This window comes from Candoia aspera, chromosome 6 (assembly GCF_035149785.1).
Source record: "Candoia aspera isolate rCanAsp1 chromosome 6, rCanAsp1.hap2, whole genome shotgun sequence".
Lineage (NCBI taxonomy): Eukaryota > Metazoa > Chordata > Lepidosauria > Squamata > Boidae > Candoia > Candoia aspera.
Window position 1 is genome coordinate 37,878,281 of NC_086158.1, and position 22,846 is coordinate 37,901,126.

Consider the following 22,846-nt stretch of genomic DNA (forward strand, 5'->3'; position numbering starts at 1 on the left):
GTAAATCAAATGCATTCATTGATCAAAGCTGTCTTTTTATGGCTTATGTTATAGACAGCAAATCATTTCCTCTGTATTAAGTTTAAGAGGTGGCTATTTTTTAATCTTTTATTATTCTTGGATTCTTCTTAGCATGCTCAGTGAGTTTGTTGCTGGAAATAGGCTGCCTCTTATTTCCTGAAGCAGCCTCTGCTTGCTCAGTAAGAAGCAATACCCACAGGGGACAATTAAGCACCTTTTAGTTTATATCCCATGAAATCAGAAGCTCCAGCTAGTTACTCAGAACACATAGCTTCTCTGGTTTCTTGCTTCTCTTTATCCCATAGAACTCTGATGTCCAGTACCTATTATCTCAACCGTTAGTCACTCAGTGAGTTGAGGAGGCAGCAGTGGTTTGCAAGACCCATTTCTACTCTGTTTGTTTATTTGTAGATACAACAATCATAAACTTAAATACACTCATATCTTAACTAATTAAGTAATTTCCTTCACCCAAAGGATGCCATAGCATGCTCAGTCACTACCTCTAAATGAGGCAGTTCAGTGGCAAAATTAGTATGCAAGTAATTTTTATGTATGCTTGCTGAGTATTAGTTGGCTCAATAACAATTTGTGAATAAAATGCAGCTCTGGCAATCAGCATTACTATCTTGTGTCATTATAACAGGACTTAGATTTCTGCAGAAATAAATGAGATTTGGTTATAACTATTTCTGAAATAACTCCCTCTGGCATTCTCTATGTCAGGTTGTCTTATTTGGGAGAGGAAAATGTGGCCCACTTGCCGATGGATTTTTCAGCTGCTTTCTGTCTGAATTCCTGCCCTAAATGCAAGCCAAATGAGCAAAACGTTACACATGCAGAGGAAATCTGTGGTTAGGAGAACTGTTTCCCCTCCCTGTACCTGTGATCCTTCTTGTTAATCCTTTCATTATATTGCTCTCAGAAATTTTCATTCCAATCAGCATAGCCTTTTTGCTTAGTCAGCTGTGGCCTTGGAGATAGAAATAGTTGCCCTGCCCTGAGGATCACTGACGGTTAATCATTGTGAGATCCTGGCTGTGATCCCAGGGCAAAAGCTGCTACCACTCTGGTAACTGCATGCTGAACAAACACCCACCACCACCGCCACACCACCAACTGTTCCCCAGTGTTTCCATATTAAAGTACCACTTCATCAAAGAGGAAATCACAAAAATAAAGCCAAATGATCTAAGAAAAGAAAACCAAGAGTGCAGTGAATGTTGCAAAGAGAAATGTGACATTTTGGCTAACTGTCAGATTGTGATGCTGTGATACCCAATGCCACAGATATACCCTCCTAAGTGATTTGGAATAAATATTTAATATTATAAATGAACTGTCTGTTATATAGGCTGTTTGAGAGACAGATCTGCTGACTGGCTGCTAAGCCAGTAACTAGTGACTAGCTTTGATTGGACATGGTGACACTGTTAGCCTTTTCTTCTCTTTTCCTAGATAAATATGTATTGGCATATTTATTATACAACAACAGTCTTTATTGCGGTCATTAACACATATTTATTAAGCCATTTCTTCCTTATTTGGGATGGGGGTGGTCTGACACCATCATGAAATAGATCTTGTCGGTGTGAATGACATAGGAAGATTTGAGAGAAGCATGTAGCTGAGGTCAAGGGGGAATAAAAGCCCAGATTCTTATATTTTGTGCAATATGATCCAGCTGCAAAGTCAGAGACTGTCAAGGGTACCACCAAGTGCCAAAGTGAAGGAATGGCTTTCTCAGCTGGGCAAAGTGCAAATGAAACAAACTCTGCTCGAGACTCATCTAGCACTGTTATCTCTTTGGCACCCTCTCATTTTCCCAGAGTGTTTAATGACTGATGCATATGCTTATCTTTTTAATAGCTGGTGCTTTTAATAGCTGGTGCCTTTTACTTACCACATTTATTTTTTGGTTGCTGCATGTTATATTTTGAATTGCTCTGAAAAGGTTCTTCACTGAATAGCGGCGTCTAAAATAACCAAACAAATATTTGGAAGCCGTCCCCACAAAAGTCAATACATGCAATGCCCAGTTTGGTATACCCTAGATCGTAACCTTAAGGTTTGGTAACTTTATTCTATTTTAGTTGAAATCCAGCAACCGGATTGTTAAGGCACAGATTTTCCTATGTTTTTCTTTCTTTCAAAAATAAGGGGTAGATGAGGAAAAAGAGATTTGGGCTGGAAGCACACACCTCTGCAATTTCTGTTTGTGGACAGTGAGACTTAGAGAGTGCTGTAGGATTTATCTCCCAATGTCTCTTTTTCAAGATTGGTCTGCAGTTGTGTCTGGAAACGCCTGTGTACTCCACCCTTAAATTTATCTTTGCCTATTACCATAAGGAACACTGATGCATTTTTGATAATACGTTTCAAATGGGCAAACTGTAGTTGGGTGGCAATTTTTACCTCATTTATTTCTCTGTCTATATTTTTTTCCTCAATATTGGGTTGGAAATGGCCCTTAGCAAAGCCTAACTTTGTTTCCTTTCCTAATCAGTTGTCATTGAAATAATATTTTCCCAATGCTCCCTGTGAACTTCTTCTCAGGATTGGTAAAAACTAGGAGGAGTCTTGTGGCATCTTTTCAAACATATTTTCTTAAAAGCCATGAGGCTCTACAAGTTAAGGCTCGCTTCATCAGATGCTTGGGAAGGATCTAGAATCCAGAACAGTATACAGCAGGGATAAATAATAATGAGTACAATGAAAATTGGAATTTGAAATTATGTTGATAGAATTTGCCTGTTCAGATAATGACCGTTTTTGTAGGAATGATTAATCACAATCATCCGTGCACCAGAACTGGTGAGACTGCTCCCTGCTGTGCATTTTAGTCCCTTAGGATACTCTCTAACACCTTGTTTACATCTGTCTTTGGGAGATGGGGTGGGGGGGAGCTTGGCTTTCTTCCAACAAAGTATTGGGTTGCAGTCATATACCTTTTTCTAACTGATTTATTTCTAAGGAATTCTGGGAGGCCTTTCTGAAATCCATTGGCAAGGTTGCACATGTCATCATCCTATGTAATTAAAAAAATGATTAATTCAAACCCCCTTTTTAAAAATAGTGAAGGAAGTCCTCAAAGGAAGTTCTGTGGCATGCTGCTGGCCATGGGAATCATATTATGACTCCTGGTATATGCAAAGTTGGAAGATGTGAGTCAGAACAAATCTTATGCTTCGCCGGGGCTGCCCACAGGTCTAGAAAAGGACCAAGAGAAGTCTCCCTGGCCAAGCCACATAATGCTAGGAAGAAGTCAGCAAATGAGCTCTAGGGATGGACAGCAACGCAGCCTGGTGTCCTGTTGAGAAAAGATTCTAAACAGATACAAGCTATAACCTCATTGCTGCCAAATACTGAATTCTTATCTATCTAACCTATCTGAAATAAATACCACTGACAGTATTTTCTCCAGCACCACAGTTTACACAGTGAATTACAGGCCAAAGCAGATCTCTCCAAGAAGGCAAGCCCTAAGGCTCCCAGAGCTGAAAGGAAGAGGCTAGGAGGAATGTGGATGGGTTTTGATGGCATCCTTCCCACTTGAAGGGCTGCTTAGAAACCAGACAAGACAAAACAAAACAAAACACGTGTTTCAATATATGTTGTGACAGTAAGGCAGCCTCCTCTAAAAGCACTGGCAGGATTGTGGCAATGGTTCTAAAATCACATCGTATCCTTTGACTTCTTTGTAACTAAGTTATCTTGGAGCAGGATTGGAAAAGATACCTTTTTCAAGGCTTAATTTTATTTAAGTTTATTCCTGTCAGCAAGGCAACAGGAGGAATATGAGGTGCATTTGCTCCTCATCTCTAATTTCTGATTTTCTATGGTGTAAACCTCTTCCACACACATGCACACACTTTCTCTCTCTCCCTCTCTCACACATGCATGCACACACTAGTTAAAAATCGTTGAATGGTTTGTAATTATCCACACCAAGCACTACAATTTTCCATGTATTGTCATTTCCAAAGCAGCTCTGTATTTCACCTTTCTTTTCCCTGTTTACCCCCTCCTATTCTCTGTTCTCCCAAACTACATAAACAACTTTGTATATAAACATCAGGATTATAAATCTCACGAAATAAAAGAGTTTCTGGCCTGGAGAGCCGCAGGATTTTAGCTAGTTTTGATGCACAAGACCTCATTTATTAAAGCTAAGCAACTTGTTTCTGTGTTTCCTATCCCCCAGAGCAATCCTGGCCGTTGTCACCATCCCCTTCCCCCCCACCCTCATACAATCGTATTTATTAAAATTCTCCCACAGGAACTTACTCCATCCATCTGATGAAACAGATGTCATCCATGACAGCTTAAATAATAATAAAATTGGTTCAGCTTTTGAAGTGTCACAAAGCCCTTTGTTTACTTGTTTTTATTTAAGATAATTTCCCTATATATCTGTTTTTCTGTTTCTTCCCACCCACCAGGAGAACATTTGAGAATCTGCCCACAAGGTTATACTTGCTGTACTAGTGAGATGGAGGAGAACTTTGCCAACAAGAGTAGAAGTGAATTTGAAGGCATGCTGAAGGAGGCCACACGCTCAGTACAAATAATCTTCACAGCCCAGTACAAGAACTTTGATGGTAAGTAATAAAGAATGTATATAGCCTGGCCCAGTTTGGAATGCTAGCTGCCCTTGTGTGTGATTTTCTATCCATTTATTTTATCCACATTCATTGTACTTGATTTAGAGTGTAAGTAGAAATTAACTGCCCAGGGCAGATGTACAAGTGGTAGTGGCAAGAAAACAAAAATAATTTTGGTCCAAAATTCATGAACATCTCTAATTTCAGTAAAAAAAAAAAAATTTTTTTTTTAAATTAGGATTTTTAACTTCTCCCCCTATGGCTGTGTTCTTATTTCTGTGGTTCTCAAGGGATGTCACACAGCACAGACAACAGTTGTGAAGACCTTTGAAAATGACAGGCTTATTCAGAAGAGCAATGATTTTATAGCTATGTTCACCTATAATGATAAACCAAGACTTTTTTTAAAACCATGATTTCTTAAATAAGCCATGTTCACTTAGTGTGTGCAGAACTCACAAGCCATAGATATTGTGGCTTAGCATTTTCTATTAATCATTTCTATGTAAAAGCTGAAGTCAAAAATTTCTGGCATAGAAAAGGAATGCAAAGTAAAATTGGAGTGATGGTGGTATATATGGAGGTTCTAAAGCTAAAAGAAGCAACCTTGGGTCAGATGTACACTCCATTTCAGTTGCTGAAAGCATGGGGTCCTACCATGGTGACACAGGAAACACACATAAACTGTACTGTAAACTTTAACACAGACTTAAAATTGTTTAGGGGAAAGAATCCAAACTTCCTCCCAAACCCCAGGAATAAACTTACATTACAACACCCCGTTTGCACCTATCATTTTCCCCCAAAAATGTTGGGGGCAAAATGTTGGGGGAAGATAGGTTTACTTTGAAAGAAGTAAATCTATCTTCCCCAAACAAGTAACTAAAATATAGGACTCATTTTCTTAATCAATCCAAGCAGGACAATTTAGAAAGAACATAGTTGTTGTTGTTAATAATTTGTATACTGCTCAGCTTCCAATGATTCTGGGTGGTTCATAAGTAAACAACATTAAAAGGAATAAAACAAATATAATAAACAAGAACAAGGAATAAAAGTTAGCAAACCAGATATGGTAACACAACAGATACTAATCGAAGCAAATATTTGTAGCTCAGGGTTGAACTGTGGAGTCCTTGGTGCTCTCTGAGCCTTGTTGTTTTCTTGCAGGCATTTCATTGTCAGACTAGGCAACACCTTCAGTTTGAACAATCAAACAGCACAGTACACCAGATGAACAATCAAACAGCATAGTACATCGTAATCAAGGAACTGTTAACTCAGTCAATCAACCAAGCAGCAAACAACAGCCCAATCAAGGAACTCCCAAGGAGAGAACAACACCCCCACCAACACAAGCAGGGCAAGCCACAGTATATAAACTGAGAGCAAGGCCCACTCCCTCTTTGCACTGAAGACGTTGCCTAGTCTGGCAATGAAACATCTGCAAGAAAACAAGGCTCAGAGAGCAACAAGGACTCCACAACAGATACTCTGTGGATTCTGATGACAGTAGGGGCTGTAGTTATAGTACTTTTTACTCAAGCTAAAAGTATGAAAGTCAATGTACATTCAAGGTTTTTCTGGTTTGTTATAGGAAAAGATATACATAGAAATATGTTTATCCCCATTTGCCACAGTCAAATTCAGAATCTAAGTTTAAATGGGATACTCAATTCAGAGAGTACTTGTAAAGGCATACAGTATATATCTTGCAACTATCAAAAATTGGCATGTAAGAAAGTATATATTTCATTGAAAAAATATCTTCTGCCTGTAAATCAGTAGTTAATTTAATATCTTGGTTTATGAACTGACTTTGGCCTTTTTTCATAATGTAGGACACTCATACAAATCTGGCCTTTGTCCTGGATGCAGTTAAAAATAGAATGGAAGTAAAAGAGTGTTCATACTAAACAAGTTGTGTTAGTAAAATATATTTTATGGGATAATTACATTTTTTTAAACTAAACTGTTGATTTTATCACTGAACTCCTGATTAGAATTGTATGCTTTTCTTATCGGGTTTTTTTTCCTGTACTTTAGAAAGTATTCTTTTTATTTCTTTAGTTTATATTTCTTAACTTCCTATCTCAACTTTTGTGCATTCAGAAAAACAAAATACTATTTTGTCAAACAGTAGTATATAAATCACTGTTGTTTTGTGACAGCTATAAGCTCAAGTGGGGCCCTAGGCCCATGAAGACATTTTCTAATCCCATTGTGTTTTGTTTCTGCTTGCTTAACCACTGCTGCAGCTATAATTTGGCTTCTGATTCAAGTAAGTCAAATACTGTAATAGTCATTCATGAACAGATTTTCAGTGGCTAAATTGGCAGAACCATATTTTTCCTTCTTTATAGTCTGCTAGATACTTCAGATGGAAATAACTGGATACTAGAAGAGGAATTTTGGAGAAACATATGCATATAAATCAGGGGAGAAGAGCCAGTTTGGTCTAGTGGTTAAGGTGCTGAGCTAGAAACCAGGAGTCTGTGAGTTCTAGTTCCGCATTAGGCATGAAAGCTGGCTGGGTGACCTTGGGCCAGTTGCTCTCTCAGCCCAACTCGGTGCAATGTAGACTAGCCTACTTGTGGTGCACCCTGGGCAACATGACTTGTCACGGCTAAATAGTCTACACATCTGGCTGCTGGACCTCACAAGGATTTCCCAGCAAAAAAAAAAAGCAGCATGAACACCAAACTGCTATGCCATATGAGTAAAAAAAAAAAGGGGGGGAATCTAGGATAGACTTTTTCTTTCTGACATGTGATCAGCGTACTCAAGGAATAGAAGGACTGTTTAGATGCCCAGATCTCCCATTAGGCACACATCTCCTCATCTGAGACTTCTTGTTTTCTGCCTTCGTGCAGAGCAAGAAGCCATAACAAACTCTTCTATGTTACAGTATCTCTACAGTTTTTGTCCTAAACATTTAGCATGAGTCAGTCCTTCAAGGTTGTCCAGATCAGGAAACAAACTCCACAAGAAGACTAGAACTGTGTTTTATTGAGATAGGCTATAGTAACAGAACCTTGCAAGCCTGATCCTGTTTTCCCTTCTGTCTCTCTTAAACCTCAGGGAGTTAGGGAGGACTCCAACTGAGTTGCTTCCAATACTATCTTTTCATCAGAGCTCAAGGCATGCTTCTGCACACGTTCTTGTAATGAGTTTTGAACAGTTTTTCTAAGGTCATCTTCATGGCTCCCTACAGCATGGTATGTAAGGTGTTAGATTTAACAGTCTAGGTTCTACCAATTACTTCTACTGTATCCTCAGTCCAGGTACAGAAGGCGATAAGATGGATGTTTTAATCTTGTTTCCACACTGGAAACAGGAGAGCATTCTGCTTCATAGAAGAGGATTCCTTATAGTGTGGTTGAAAATAGTCTAGAAATAGAGCAACTGTGCCTTCCAAAATTTTGTTGTGATCTGCTTACTCTTCTTATGGCACCTGCTTAGGGTCCACTGAAGAAATGCTGCAATGAAATATGCATAGTGTGTTTTTTAATAATACTAGAAATCAGGATTATCAGGATTGGAAAAGGGAAGGGTGAAGGCACATTCTTTCTACCGTTTGGACTACTGCAATGCACTCTACATGGGGCTGCTCTTGAAGAGCATTCGGAAGCTTCAGCTGGTACAGAATGCAGCTGCCTGGGTTGTAAATAGTGTCAGCTACTCAGCACATGAAACACCACTGCTTCAGGGACTGCATTGGGTACCAGTGTGTTTCTGGGTGCAATTCAAGGTGCTGGTTGTCACTTTTAAAGCCCTACATGGCTTGGGATTGGGTTACCTGAGGGGCTGTCTTTTCCCAGTTGTCTCTACCCATCCAATCCAGTCTGGCAATCCAGTCTGGCTCTGGGTCCTGTCAGCCAAGGAATTTTGGCTGGCGTGGACCAGGAGATGTGTCTTTTCTGCCATGGTCTTTTCTGTTCCATGCCTCTGGAACATCCTCCCTCCTGAGACTAGGATGGCGCCGACCCTACTGGCTTTTCAGAAGGTCTTGAAAAGCTGGCTTTGTGCCCAGGCCTGGGGCCTGGGGTCCCAAGTGTGTGAATGGCCCCATTTCCTGGTTGTGCTGCCACCGACGGATTTTAATATCTCTTGCCTGCTATTTGTATTTAATTTATTTTGCACTGTTTTAACTGTTAGACAGTTTTTATGACTGTGAGCCACCCAGAGTCACTGGTTTGAGATGGGCAGCTATATAAATTGAATAAATAAATAAATAAAGCTGGTTCCCTTTTCCTTTGTGAGGCTAACTTTAGAATCCAATGAAATTAAGCTTTAGAAATTCTGACCAGTATGCGATTAGGTTTTTCTTGACACTGAATAATGGTTTGTTATAAAGTTTTTCTTTTTCACATAATCATATACTCCTTAAGTGGTTCATTTTAATAGCAATTAAGGCATGCATAATTTACATAGTAAACAGTTTATCTCTGTATCATTCACTTAAAATGGATGGATGGATGGATTTGATAAATAGATTCACAGAGATGCTGCTTTTAATTTTTCCGATAGGCTGATGTGGGGTTAGAATTTTCGGTGGTCTAAATGAGCATTTGGATGATGGGAATTCTGAGCAGATGCTGTTCACCAAGCTTTCCAAATCACATGTTCAGTAAAACAAAAATGCTGTTTTTAAAACGAAATTTTAAAAGTACAAGAGTTTTTTTTTAATTCATCATTCAAGCTTATATATCAGTTTAGTCACAACCAACTCTAAGCAACATAAGCCTTATATCAGTAAAAAGGGGTGAAACAATTTATAGCAATATGTTAACATATTAACCTTGTCAATTCCACTGTGCCAAGGAACATACAGTTAACCCTAAATAATCACTTATGGGGTAGGGTGGGGTGGGGTGGGGAAGAAGATCTGCATCAGTCCCCAAAGACTTCCTAGAACAACCAGGTCTTAATAGTAACAGGATAGGACCTGTCCTAATCTCTTGGGGTGGGAGGGGCAATTCAGTTCCAGAGAAGGGAACCCAGTGCTTGCAGAAAGAAGCCAAATCTTAAGTACCCTTTTGTTGTTGTTCCCTTATATCATAGTTGGTTGCAGTATTACTGATGCGTAAGTGTGGATCATGTGTCAGAGATCTATTCACCTCACTGGTAGAGCACAGCTCAGTTTCATTTAGGTAGCAACTGTGTTTGGAGATCACAATTTCAGAGAAGTATTTAATTTTCTCAGGCATTGTTCTACTTTTTTTGTTTTTTCTCAGTTCTTTTTGGTGGGGAAGCCTGGATTTTTGCTGTGTATATTCACAGGAGTAGCTGCATTTGTTCTCATTCTGCATATAGACATGACCACAGTGCTTAGAATGACTTATGATTTGCCACACTGTTGTGCTGCTACTATTGCTGATTCACACACAAAAAAGCTGTATTATTGCCATTGTCTAATGGTAAGACCATTCTGACAATTAGAGATTATAAAATAATTCTCAAACTTGTTAGATAAATTTTCATCTCCTGTTGGTAAATTTTTTTCTGCCCACTAATAAAGTAGAAATATTCATGAGGCTACAGACAGCTCTAAGCTAAATGCTTATGTTTTCCTAGATCGTGAACACATTTAGAAAATCCTCTTGAAAGCAATTCAGTGCAATCACTGAATATATCACAAAACTTGTATAGTTTATAATGCTGTAAATTAGGAAGAGCAACAATTATGCCCACTTTTAACACAGGCAAGCAACACTTCTTTCCTCTCAAAAATTTCAACAAAAAGTGGTAAGTGTGCCCTCTGCTGGTCATTGGCCAAACCTTTCTATTTCAACTGTGCCATCTCTAATCAGTAAGCACAGAATTCTTAATTCTTTCCATTTAAATTTGTATACTCAAAAGTAAATTATGTCTTGTACATACACATACATACGCTGTCAAAAGCATATTTGGTGAAGTAAGGTGGTTTTTTTTAAAAAAAAAATCTCCATGTTTAGCTATGATTAGACAGACAGACCAACTTTGCCTAGTCATTGATGTGAAGACAGGTATCTTCCTAAGTTCTGAAATCCCTTAATATTTGCAAGTTGTTAAATTTCTAATAAAACTTTGCAATAACTTGATTTTAGTTTAAAATGTGATTCAATTACCAATATGAATAGAAAGGTAAGAAATCCCAAGAAAGCATAAAACACTGTAAACAGATGTTGACAGAGAGGTTTCTTCTGATTGTTCTCAAAACGCTTCTGGGATTTTGACTGTAATTAATGGGACTGAGCCTAGCTAGATGGCAGCACCTGATCAACCATGTTTGATCTCAAACAACTTAAACAGGCTTGAACCTGGTTAATAGTGGGATGGAGAACCTTCAGGAAATACCAAGGTTGTAGGCTAGTCAGGGAGTGATTCAAAACAAAACAAAACAAAATAAATGAAGGCAGTAGCAAACCATTTCCAAGTTGTTGCTGAGAAACCTACATGGACAGACCCATGAAATCAAAAGATTTGTTGGCTCTAGGGAGACTTTACCTTTACATAGGATTAAGATTTCAACTAAGTGTCTGTGGGGATCTAGTACTTTATGAAATTTTGTTCTGTATACTTTGTTAGGACTGAAGTTTATCAAACACTATACAAGCAGTTTTGATTCATGCAGTGAGATTTCCCTTTCCTTCCTCGCAGTACTTCCCCCAATGCAAATATGGTTAGGATGGTCCCCCAGTTCCCTAGAGCAGTGTTTCTCAACCTCAGCAACTTTAAGATGTGTGGACTCCAATTCCCAGAATTGGCTGGGGAATTCTTAAACACAGAGTATATTTAGTAGAGTGGGGAATTTGTTTCAGCATTAGTGCTCTTGAACTGACAGTTGGCTGTTACTAGATACAATCCATGAATAAATTGGCATTTATCAAAAAGAAGTGACAACAAAGATGAACACATTGAACAGAACAAGGCTGCTGTTATTATATTAATCAAAGCTTGACTGTTACGTCTTAAAGCGTTTCTCTCTTTTCTCCTTTCTCTGGTTGTAATATTATACTATTCCTCTCTTCCCAAGCATAGTTAACTTTACAAAGACTGTATGATAGCAGACTTGTAGCTTGGAGCCAGGACACTTGGATTTTCAAAATGTAATCCTTTTAAGGAGATATTAATTTGCTATTTCAAAATAGCCATGATTCTTTTAAAATCTGGGTGATTTATAGGTTATGATAATGCTAGTTCCTAAATTTTATAGTATTTGTAAGATTTCTTATTCTAAATAACATAATTGTATATCTTTAGCATGGTATTATTGGGTATGATTTTAAAATCTTGTTAATTTTAAATTGATGAATGAATTCATTAACCAACAAAACAAAGAAGAAACTTGAAATCATGACTATGGCATTTTATACAGACAATTATATATTCTCTGAAAAAGTGAATCATTAATTCAGTTGGTAAGAGGAAGCAAGATTATGTTGGATGTTGTCATGACCTAAAGATTAACAGTCTTTCTTGAGTCAGATTTCAAGCCCAAACAAATGCTTCTTTATAAAGGAATTCACTTACATTAGCTCAGTGTTTCAAACACAGAGCATTCTTCACTTCGGTCTTCATATTTGAGTGGGTTCAGTGTTGTCATGCCACTTGTATAGACATGACGAATTTAGATATGAAAAGAAAGCACCTATTGAGCTGATATTGGTGGAAAAGACAGTAGAATCTTTGCCGATCTTTGCTTTTCTATTTAAAACAGATGACAATATTTTATGAAGTTTATTTTATGCTAGACCAGATTAAGTTGCATGGGTCAAGCTTTATGGAGCTATAACTGATTATTGTTATGTTGTTTTCAGTACAAACAGTTTATGAACTAAATAAATAAATAAAGAGAGCCAGTCTGGTCTAGTGGTTAAGGCACCAGGCTAGAAACCAGGAGACTGAGAGTTCTAGTCCTGCCTGAGGCATGAAAGCCAGCTGGGTTTCCTTGGGCCAGTCCCTCTCTCTCAGCCCAACTCACCTCACAGGGTTGTTGTTGTGGGAAAAATAGGAGGAGGAAGGAGTATTAGGTATGTTTGCCGCCTTGAGGTATTTATAAAAATAATTAAGGCGGGATAGAAAATAAAATTAAAAATTAAAAAAATTAAAACTAAACACATGAATAACAACATGTTGTGTGTCTACATAGCCCATTTATATATAATTTCCCTGGGATATTCCCTGATAAGTTTAGAGGCAGAAAATCTAAAATAAATTTGTGCTTATAATTAGGATTGGATGGGTTTTGCTTCATCTCAATTTCTATAAGAATTAATTATCTTCATACTTTCAAAACAAAGAGGACAGATTTTAGCAATAAAGTGTCCTGATGCACTTCTAGATGATGAACAGTAGATGTACAAAACTAAATAAAAATATGTGTGAGTGATTGAGTATGTGTGTAATAGAGCTGTACCAATTCTTTAAAAGAGTCACAAAAATCTCACAATTTTTCAGTGCTCTTAGATGAGATTTTTAGGCAAGAATGTATGAGATTTCTGATGCACGTTATTGGGGACAAGAATTGTTGAACTCACAAGATTTTGACTGATTTGATCTTCCTTCCTTCCTTCCTTCCTTCCTTCCTTCCTTCCTTCCTTCCTTCCTTCCTTCCTTCCTTCCTTTCTTCCAGCACCATTGCCAGAAAAGATTGTTGATACCTAGTATAAAAGAAAAGAATATCTTGCCACCAGAAACACTAATTGAGATGCAGAGGGTGCAGTGGGCTCTCCAATAGGGAGTGGGAGTGACATACATAGAGACAATATGTTGGATGTGTGTTCCAACTAATGTGGATTTGCAGGAGACAATGAAAAGTTTGTTTCCCTATGTTGCAGAGTAACAAGAAGTTTTCTTGCTGTCTGTGGCATTTCAGCACTTGTTGACAGCTGGCACTGTGAAGTTGATGTGAGTGTATCCAGTAGCGGATGTGGTAGGGAGTCTTTCCAGGTGGGATTCACTGCAAAGGTTAGTTATGTGTTGTGTGTGTTAGGAATTCTAGAAAGTCAGCTGAAAAACTCATAGGCCAGAGCCAATGGGCTGGTACAGGAATCTACAAAGACTTTTAATAATGGAGAACTGAGGTTGAAAAAAGGAAAAAAAAACACAAAGAAAAAAGTGGTGTGAGGCATGGAGTCTGCACTCTTAGCCCCTTAGTTTTTTACCATAGCCACTATGGTAGGAAGAAAATAGACTTTAGAGCAGAGGTAAGCAACCTTTTATTGACCAGTTTTCTCCCCAACCATTCAGAAGCCACAAGAGACTTCCCATTAGATGGGTAAAATGTGGCGTTGGGAGCATATTCAGGCCTCATCCCTGTTTTAGGGAGAGCGTTGGTTCAAAGAATTAAGAAAGTATAATACTAAATATATTTCTGTTGCATTGCCTTCCTGAATTATTTTAATGCTAGATCTAGAAGATGCTTTTTAAAGCTTATTTCAGTGTGTTGGCTATTAACATTTTAAATACAGATAGTCCTCTATTTAAGACAGCAATTGGGACTGGAATTGTTGTCTCTAAGCAACGCAGTCATAAAGTGCAACATCATGTGACCACGCTGCTTAGTGACAGCAGTTCCGGCAGTCCCAGTTGCCATCGTTAAGCAAGAACCTCATGTGACCGCAATTTCCAAATTCCTGCTGCTTTCCACATTGACTTTGCTTGTGGGAAGCCAGCCAGGAATGTCTCAAATCATGATCACGTGACTGCGGATCACAGCAACATTGTAATTGCAAGCCCCTTGCTGAGCAGTTGGATCATGATCACCTGACCACAGGGATACTGCAGTGGCCAGAACTCCAAGGACCTGTCATAACTACCACTCATTCAGCACCATCGTAAGTTTGAATGGTCACTGAACAAGTAATTGTTAAACAAGGACCACCTGTACTTTATGGTAAGCTGGCATTATAACTTTTGTTAGGAAGGATAACCTCATATCCATAAAAAAAAATACAGAGTCTAGATATTGAGGGATTGGTTGTTCATTTACATAGGATACTTTTCTCAGTAGCATCCTTTTAGACTACCCAAAATAAACTGTCTGGCTCCGCCATGGGCCAAAGAAACATCTAAAGTTCTGAAACAGTGTGGCCAAATGTATCTCTTACATAAAGTAGATTCTAAAAGCCCTGCAAGATGCCTGACCCTTTAAAAAAAGGCACTTGAGAAGCAACCAATAGTTTGAAATATTAGCCAAGGAGAAAATTGATTAAGAAATTGGAAGGAAACTTCAGAGCTGATTATACTTTCTTCTGTTGTCGCTGTTTGGGAAGCAGTTTTTGAACCTGATGAACATTGTATATTGCCCCACGGAGGAGCATGGCAGAGACTGTGTATCAAAGAAGTAAAGAGCCCTGGAACAAAGGAAAAGTCTCTTTTATGCCTCTTGGAAGCGAGCTAATAGGCAGCCTGAAGCAGTCCCACTGTTTGCCTGTGGTGAAGGGGGTGAGGAGATCTGTATTAGAAAACCAACAGAAAGTAATTTCCAGCGATCCTGCATTTGCTTTCAGCAGGAATCAGACCTCGGCAGAGGAACCATTCTTCCTCATGCAGCAAGTAGCAGTGGCTCTCCATACTTCTGGTTTAACTAAAATGGGCAAGGTGTCCATCAAAAGCACATTCCAGAACCTGGAGAGATTAAACCTGTCAGATAGTAGCCTCAGGGAAGTAAAGGCTTCTCTTCACCTGTAACAGCTTCAGCATCTGGAAGTTTGCTTTCCCCTTAAATGGCCCCTCCTCCCCTTAAATCTGCCAGCTTCCACTGTAGGTTTCCATACGTGGTTTTGTGTGTGCAGAGCAGTTGATTTTATAAAACGACAGGGATGCTCTTTCCCCCTCCCCGCTATTTTCTCTTTTTCATTTTTTTAAAACCTGCCAAATAGTTGAAAAGACAGTGCTTCTGGGTTCATTGGACAAGGAATAACAAACCTAAAACAGAGTGCAGAATTTGACTCACGTCATGTGCTGCAGGGCTTAAAAGAACTGAAATTTAGGTCAGAAGAATAAAGTGCTTGCTTGGTCCCTCTGCTCAGTGGCAAAGGAGACGTTGCCATGTTGGGTCTCAAATGAATCTGTGGTGCTCCAACAGAAGTGGGATGACATCTGTTTTGGGACTTCAAATGCCGCTTTGGCTTTGCTGTTATCGACAATTGTACATGCTAGGTTATGAAGTACAGTGAGTTCAGAGGACCACCTTGGTGGATTTTGCTTTAATGTCCAAGGAACTCAGTTCTAAATTCCTTTAAAACTGTCTCTCTCCTAGAATATCCAATAAATCAGCTAACTTTGATTATCACAGCATGATGGTGCCATCAGCTACTGAAGCGGTCTTTGGATGAATCTGGCCACAGTCATCCAGCTGGCTGGGATTCAGAACTATAAAATGAAATGGGAGCAGCTACATTCTTTCTTCATCCATTTACCAAGAACAGTGTGTGTGGCAGTAAAATATAGACTATTACTGGTTTTACAAAAAAAAAAGATGGTGAGCCAGTGTGGTGCAGTAGTTAAGGTGTTTGTCCAGGACTGTCACTGGGGAGACCAAAGTTCAAATCCACCCTCAGGCATGGTAGCCAGTCACTCACCCTCCCAACCTACCTCACTGGATTGTTGTGTAAAGAAATTCGAGGAGGAAGTGCTAAGTATGATATCTTGAGCTATTGGAAGAGAAATGGGATATGAATCTAATAAACAAATAATCTGATGTTAACTGTCCAGCTGATCAGAAAATTGGTTACTGAGACACAGTTTAAATATTTCTTTCAACCTCACAAAATCCCTGAAAAGCAGACTAGTAGTGATCTCACTTTCAAAGTATACCTCCGTTATGTATCTTTTAACTTCCTTTAAATTAGAAAAAGCGTTTGAAAAAAATTACACAGCATTTTTCCAATTTGATAAACCTTTCATTAGTCTTTGATGCAGAGAAAGAGTAATTATTATCTCTAGCGTGAATTCTAATACTGTGGGGCAGAGTACCTTGGGATGAAGGGTCCCCTTTTTCAGAACTGGTGCTCTATGACAAAACCTAAAGCTGGATGTTTCCAAAACATTCCAGCCTGCTCTCAAATAGGATCACGTATCTTGGAATTCCTAAGAGAGCCAGTTTGGCATAGTGGTTTAAGGCATCAGGGTAGAAACCAGGAGACCAGCTGGGTGACCTTGGGCCAGTCACTTTCTCTCAGCCCTAGGAAGGAGGCAATGGCAAACCACTTCTGAAAAACCTTGCCAAAAAAACTGCAGGGACTTGTCCAGGCAGTCACCGAGAATCAGACACGATTGAATGGATTAAAAGAAAAATCTTGGAATTCCTACCAGAGAGTTCTGCTGCTTAGATTCCAATTACCCAAAGATTTCATCAGCTTTTTGAGCTTCAGTTCTGAGATGGTTGTTCACCACATAGAAGAATCCAAATGGCCTGGTCTACTGCCTTCCATTATTTATATTCTCCTATTTTTTGATGCAAAACCAAATCTGTCTAGGGCATACATTCACAACCTGGCAGAATTGATGTGGGAATTAATGTTGATATGGAATAAAGCTGTTAGCGAAAATGGACTAGAATCCAGCAGTGCTTCTGCTAGGATCCAGATGGCCTGCTCCAGTTAATAAGAACCTTGCTCTGAATACATGAACAGACCATTAAATTGCAATCATACTGCTTAATCAATTTCTGCAACTCAGGTCTTTAATCATTTGAAAACTTTGACTTGACTATTTTCAGGACTTCATTTCTGCAAAGCAGAAGGGATGTTGTACTGCCTTTATCCTTGGCTTTCATGAAAACTGTAGCCTGCAATTAATGCTAAAAATCAGGGATAAATGTGTATTCTTACTGCATTATTCTTTTGCTCATTCTGGTCAATGAGAAAAATAGAGGAAAGACTATTTGACCTTATATTCATTAGTTAAGATTTAGAAGTCCTACTGGCTTTAAGCTAGTTCCTCATAGTTAAGGTTTTCATTACCTAGAGGAAATGTGGAAAGCAGTGGCACCAGATTGAACCGAAGAGATACATGAATTTTGGAATCAGCCCTAATGGCTTAGTGACTAACAACTGATGAAATAATTCTCTGTTACATACAATATGTAGTCCTAGCCCTATTAGGTCTCTAGGAGGCTTCAGTCAACTTCATGCTTGCTTTAGGGGAACCTGAAAGCTCAATTACTTCCATGGAGAAAAGGCCATGAAGTAATTAAACATCTGCTTTGCATATAGAACTAAATGAGTCAAATGATAGGTGGTAAGAAAGACCTTGGAGGGAACCAGTATCAACCAAAACAGGCAATATTGATCACTTAAGATGTTTGTGAAAATACTGTCATGACTCTACCAGTAATCACATAGGGACCTTCCTCCTGGTTCCTTAAGAAAACAAGTATAGGCCTACTGGATTAGGGCAAGACTGACCAGATTTTTGTTTTTCACAATGCCCAGCCAGTTGTTTTTTGGTTGCTCAGAGCCAGGAAGACATGTCTCCTTCTCTTCATAGTTAGGGTTAACACTGGGATTAATCCTTCCTTCTCTCTCTCCTTCTATAGTTTCAATTTGGAGGTCTGCTGCCCCCAGCCTAGGGCTACCATTTAGGCTTCAATAATAGCCTTGATGCATTTGTTCTTCACTACTTGATCCAATAACCTTTTAAAAATATCTAATTGAGTGGCTATTACCAAGTTATATGGTAATAAGTTCCACTGTTAATTGTGTTTCAACTTCCTTGGATTGCCTCTAGCCCATATGTTTTGAGAGATGTGGAAAACTTGTTTCTTACCTATTCTCCATAACACCTCAGTTGCCTTTTTTCAAAAAGTCCCAAACATTCTAGCCATTTTTTGCAGGAAAGGTTTTTGAGCTGCCTGATCATTTGGTTGCTCTTTTCTGGAATTTTCCCAGTTCCAATATATCCTTTTTCAAATGAAGTGACCAGAAGTATGCACAGTGTTCCAGATGTGAGCATGCCATAAATTTGTATAAGGACATTACAGTGTTGGCAGGTTTATTTTTGTCACCCCTTTCCTAATGATCCCTAGCATGGAATTTGCCTTTTGCATAGTTCCTCCAGACTCAGTAGACATCTTTTTTAGCTATCCATTATGACTCTCAAGTTCTTTTTCCTTATTACTGATGGGTCAGACCCTTTCAGTGTATATGCAAAGTTAAGAGCTTTTGTGCCTCAGTGTGCATCACTTTACAGTCACTTAAATTGAACCACCCTTTGCTATTCAGTTAATCCTTCTCCCAGATTCAAGAGATCTTTCTGAAGCTCTTCACAATCATTTGCTCTTCGTGCACATGTATTCCTATTCCTTGCTTTCTGTTGTTGTTTCTACCAGTTAGCAATCCATAGAAGGACAGGTCCTTTAAGTTTATTTGATAGCCTTTGATGAGAAATTTTGTCAAAGGCTTTCTGAAAAATCCAGCTATATATTGACAGCAGGGCCACCTCATACATGTGCCTGTTGGCACACTCAAAAACACTAGAAGATTGGTGAGGTGAGAGTGATCTCTGTAGAATCCATATCTATTTTCCTTCTACAAAGCTTGTTCCTCCGTGAACTTAGTTAGTTTTCTTTAATTACTGTATTGTGTTAACCAGTTTTCTAGAACAGACTTTAAATTAGCTGGCCTTTAATTTTCTGGATCTTTCCTGGATTCCTTTTTACCTTCAGTTTTGAAGGTTAGCCTGCAGCAACCTTGAGCCCAAAACAGTTTTTGTTTAACTGTAATCCTCTTCGATGAAATGGGCTGTATCTAGGTCCTTATTCTCCTGAAGCAGTGGGGAAGGGGAAGGGACTGGCTTTTCTTACATTTTTCTACCTGCTAATCCAGGCTGTTGGTATATATCTGTTAATCATATGCCATAGCAGGTCTTTTGGAAGAAAACAATAGAATGCCAAATCCTTTTAAAATGACTTGCAAATTTCATGTTAGGATATTATCATCATCCTGGAGGTCATTCTTCCTATCATGTAAAATCTGTTTGGAGTCAGTGTTCAAAATGCTACAGCAAATCAAGCTGTTATCATTGCCTCAAAGAGAAGAAAGGTTTCCTCATAAAACATAAAGCCCCGTTTTAATGCCAGTAAAAAATGAATAAATTGGTCCTTGAGGAAAAATAAATGGCAATAAACATATTGCTCTGCAACATGTAGTACATTTGCTATTGAAATTAAACTCTGTAGGGAGTCAAATGTTGTTGCTCTAAAGGAGCAATATCAAACTGTTGTTCTATCATCTTTTCATTTTGCAGCATCTGCTGCTATTCCTTTCCAGGAGGACACTTCACAATGCCCATGGTCCTCTTAGTGTCAGCTAGGATGCATTTCTCGATGCTGGAGGCTTTTTAGTTTAGTTCTCCTTTTAAGGAGTTTTGGAAACAAAACTTTATTTAGAGTAATCTTTCCCTCCTTGATCTGCAGTACCTTTTCATTTTATCACCTCCCCTCCCTCCAAAACTGTTTCTAAAATCATTTGATTTGATTCACCCAAATACAGCTCATGATACAAACTTCCTTACATTGTTCTCTTGAGGCTAAATCTCTTTGAGAAGCAAAATAAAAAAGAAGCTTTTGGGACTGTCAGCTTCCTGAGGTAATCAGGTTCATTTTATCAGTTGAGGCTGCTCCCTAATACTTAAGGATGCTTCTATTTCCCTAGAAGTACTGTAAAACAAACCAAAGAAAAACATTTGCATTCTGAAGAGGCGTAATCCATTTGTTGCACCATTAGCTTTCCAGCTAATTATTCCAACAGCATCTACACATAATCCCAACCTTTTGTTATTTACCATAGCTTTGTCCAACCCTCTCTGTATCCTTATTTCCTGTTACCTAAGTTTGTGTGGGCATTTTTGCTCCAGAAACTCATCACTCTCTGTTGCACAAAGATTATATTGTCTTAAGCAACTCTATTTTCTGGTTCATACAATACAATAAGCTATAACTTGGTTTGTTTGGCTTTGGCTTAGTGTGTTTTGTGGCTTTTAAAATCACAAGTGTTAGTTTAGCTGTGTGTATCTAACCAATTATGGTTTGTTGGTAATACTTAAATAGTTTAGTGCCATGTGCGCACCTAGTCTGCCTGTGGTGTGTTCTTGGCTTGTACCCCTAGAACTACTGCTCTGAAAAATAATATAATTCCTCTTTCACTTTTTTCAAGGAACACTTCAAACAAAAAAAAAGTTTAAATAGGTGATGTTACTACATTGCTACCCTTGTCTGTCATCTTCATTGTCCAGATAAAAGATAAGGATCTCCTTTCTTTGTTAAAAATATGTTGTAAATCATTATATACAGGTAGTCCTCTACTTAACGACTGTGGTGATTCACTTAATGATTGCAGCAAAAAAGGTGGTAAAATTGGGCACAACTCACTTAATGACTGCATTGCTTAGTGGTGGAAGTTCCAGTCCCAATTGTGGTCGTAAGTCGAGGACTACCTGTATGTGTCACATAGCCTCCTTTGAGGGTTAGGAAAGTTTCTAATATAACTGGGTTGAGCACAGGAAAGATGCAGGAGGGGAGACACTTGTTAACTTAGGAACAAAGGAACAAATTTACTTCGGTTAAATATAGGCTGACCATATTTCCTTGAGACAAAAACGGGATGTTGGGATGGCAAAATGGGACAGGGTTAAACTTATGTAATATTCCGTATTCATGAAGAAGAAAGATGATAAAAAAAAGTTTTAAAGAGTTTTTAAGATCCATTTGCTGGTCCTTAAACAGATTACTGTTTATATAAAAAGATTTTTGTTTTCATTAAAATGAAAAAGTTTTATTACATGAACATTTTGAGCTAACAATTATTCTTCAGTGACAGAACTTATAAAAAAAATTAGGTAGACGTAGAGGGGGACTGTATTTTATCGCTTTCACTATCACCATCACATCTCATAAACGAACTGATGTTTTTAACTGAAGCCAGAGTCTTTTCAGCATCCTTATGTTTCTGGCTATGTAGATGTTGGTTGATGTCACTTCTACCTCTATGAGCAATGGAAAATGGATATTACAATGTTGGCATTCCACTTTTGTTTCATCACTGCACAGTTTGTCCAGTTTAATAAATTTGAATTCCTTCTGGAGACTGTCATTAAAACTGCAGGTTCACCTCTTTGTCTTTGGCATTGCAAGGGTGGACTGCAAGCTATAAAAAAATGTGAGTCCAGTCCACTCTAGGTACAAGGCAAGGCTTGAGTCCAGTCCACTCTAGGTACAAGGCAGGCACTAGGACCAGCTCAGAAGCCTGTTCAGGCACGGAGCTCCAGCCCAGTAGCCCTTGAAGGCAGTGGCAGTGATCGGAGGAGGCGCAGGAAGGCAAGCTTGTCTGGTGGTCCAGCTGTGCAAAGCTGGGAAGGTCTTCCAAGTTCTGGATTCAAGTTGAGCCTGAAGAACAGTTGCCCTCGACAACCCGTTCCTCTTTTTTTCCATTCTTTTATTCTTTTTTCCTCATGCTGTTTGGAGATAGCAGCCAATGGGCTTGCTTTCTTTTTGGTGTTCTTCCCAACTGTCAAGCTGAGCTTTGTTGCAACTGTTCTGCCATTGCTGCAGAACTCAGCACTTTTCCCGCCGTTGCTGCAAAGCTCAGACTGCATTCTAACAATAACGGCTCAAACGTTTTTTTTAAAAAAAGGGACAAAATTGACATTTATATTAAAACGACAGGACAGTTGGGAAACGATAAAAAAACGGGACTGTCCCGTTCAAAATGGTATGTATGATCAGCCTAATGAGGGGGTCAGGGGAACTACTGTATAATCCAATACCACAAGAGAGCATCAGGTTGGAGAAGCTTAACAAATTCAGCGTCTGATGTTTCTTTATCTTCAGTATAGGATGCTAGTGAAGCATTTATGAGGGGTTTGTTTATCTCTCCGGCATAAAATAGAAAGGCACGCAGCAACAGAATGATACGTAGTTAAATGTTCTGAAACAATTAGAATCAAGCCAAAACTAACCCAATTTTGGATTTAGGACAATAGCAATACAGAATCAACTAGAAGTAATAAGAGAAAAATATTTACAAGAAGTTTGATTTTGTTAAAGAGAAGTATTTTGAAAAAAGCAACAAATAAGATAAATTGTTGGCTTTTCAATCAAAGAGAAGGACGCATGTCTATTATTTCTATTCTGGATGGAACCAAATGTATTTCTATAGGGAAAGAGATGATGGAGCTATTTGTTAATTAATATTCCAGAGTGAATATGAAACAAACATCTGATCTAGTAACTA

The 22,846-nt window shown here is 38.6% G+C and overlaps 1 protein-coding gene across 1 annotated transcript in view; it reads left to right on the forward strand.

Moving 5' to 3' along the window:
• Nucleotides 1–22,846, forward strand: part of GPC1 (glypican 1) — a 270,795-nt gene that overhangs the window by 136,832 nt on the left and 111,117 nt on the right. Inside the window, exon 2 of the mRNA XM_063306739.1 lies at nt 4,464–4,622. Coding sequence (XP_063162809.1) covers nt 4,464–4,622 — 159 coding nt within the window. The remainder of the gene's footprint in view (nt 1–4,463; nt 4,623–22,846) is intronic.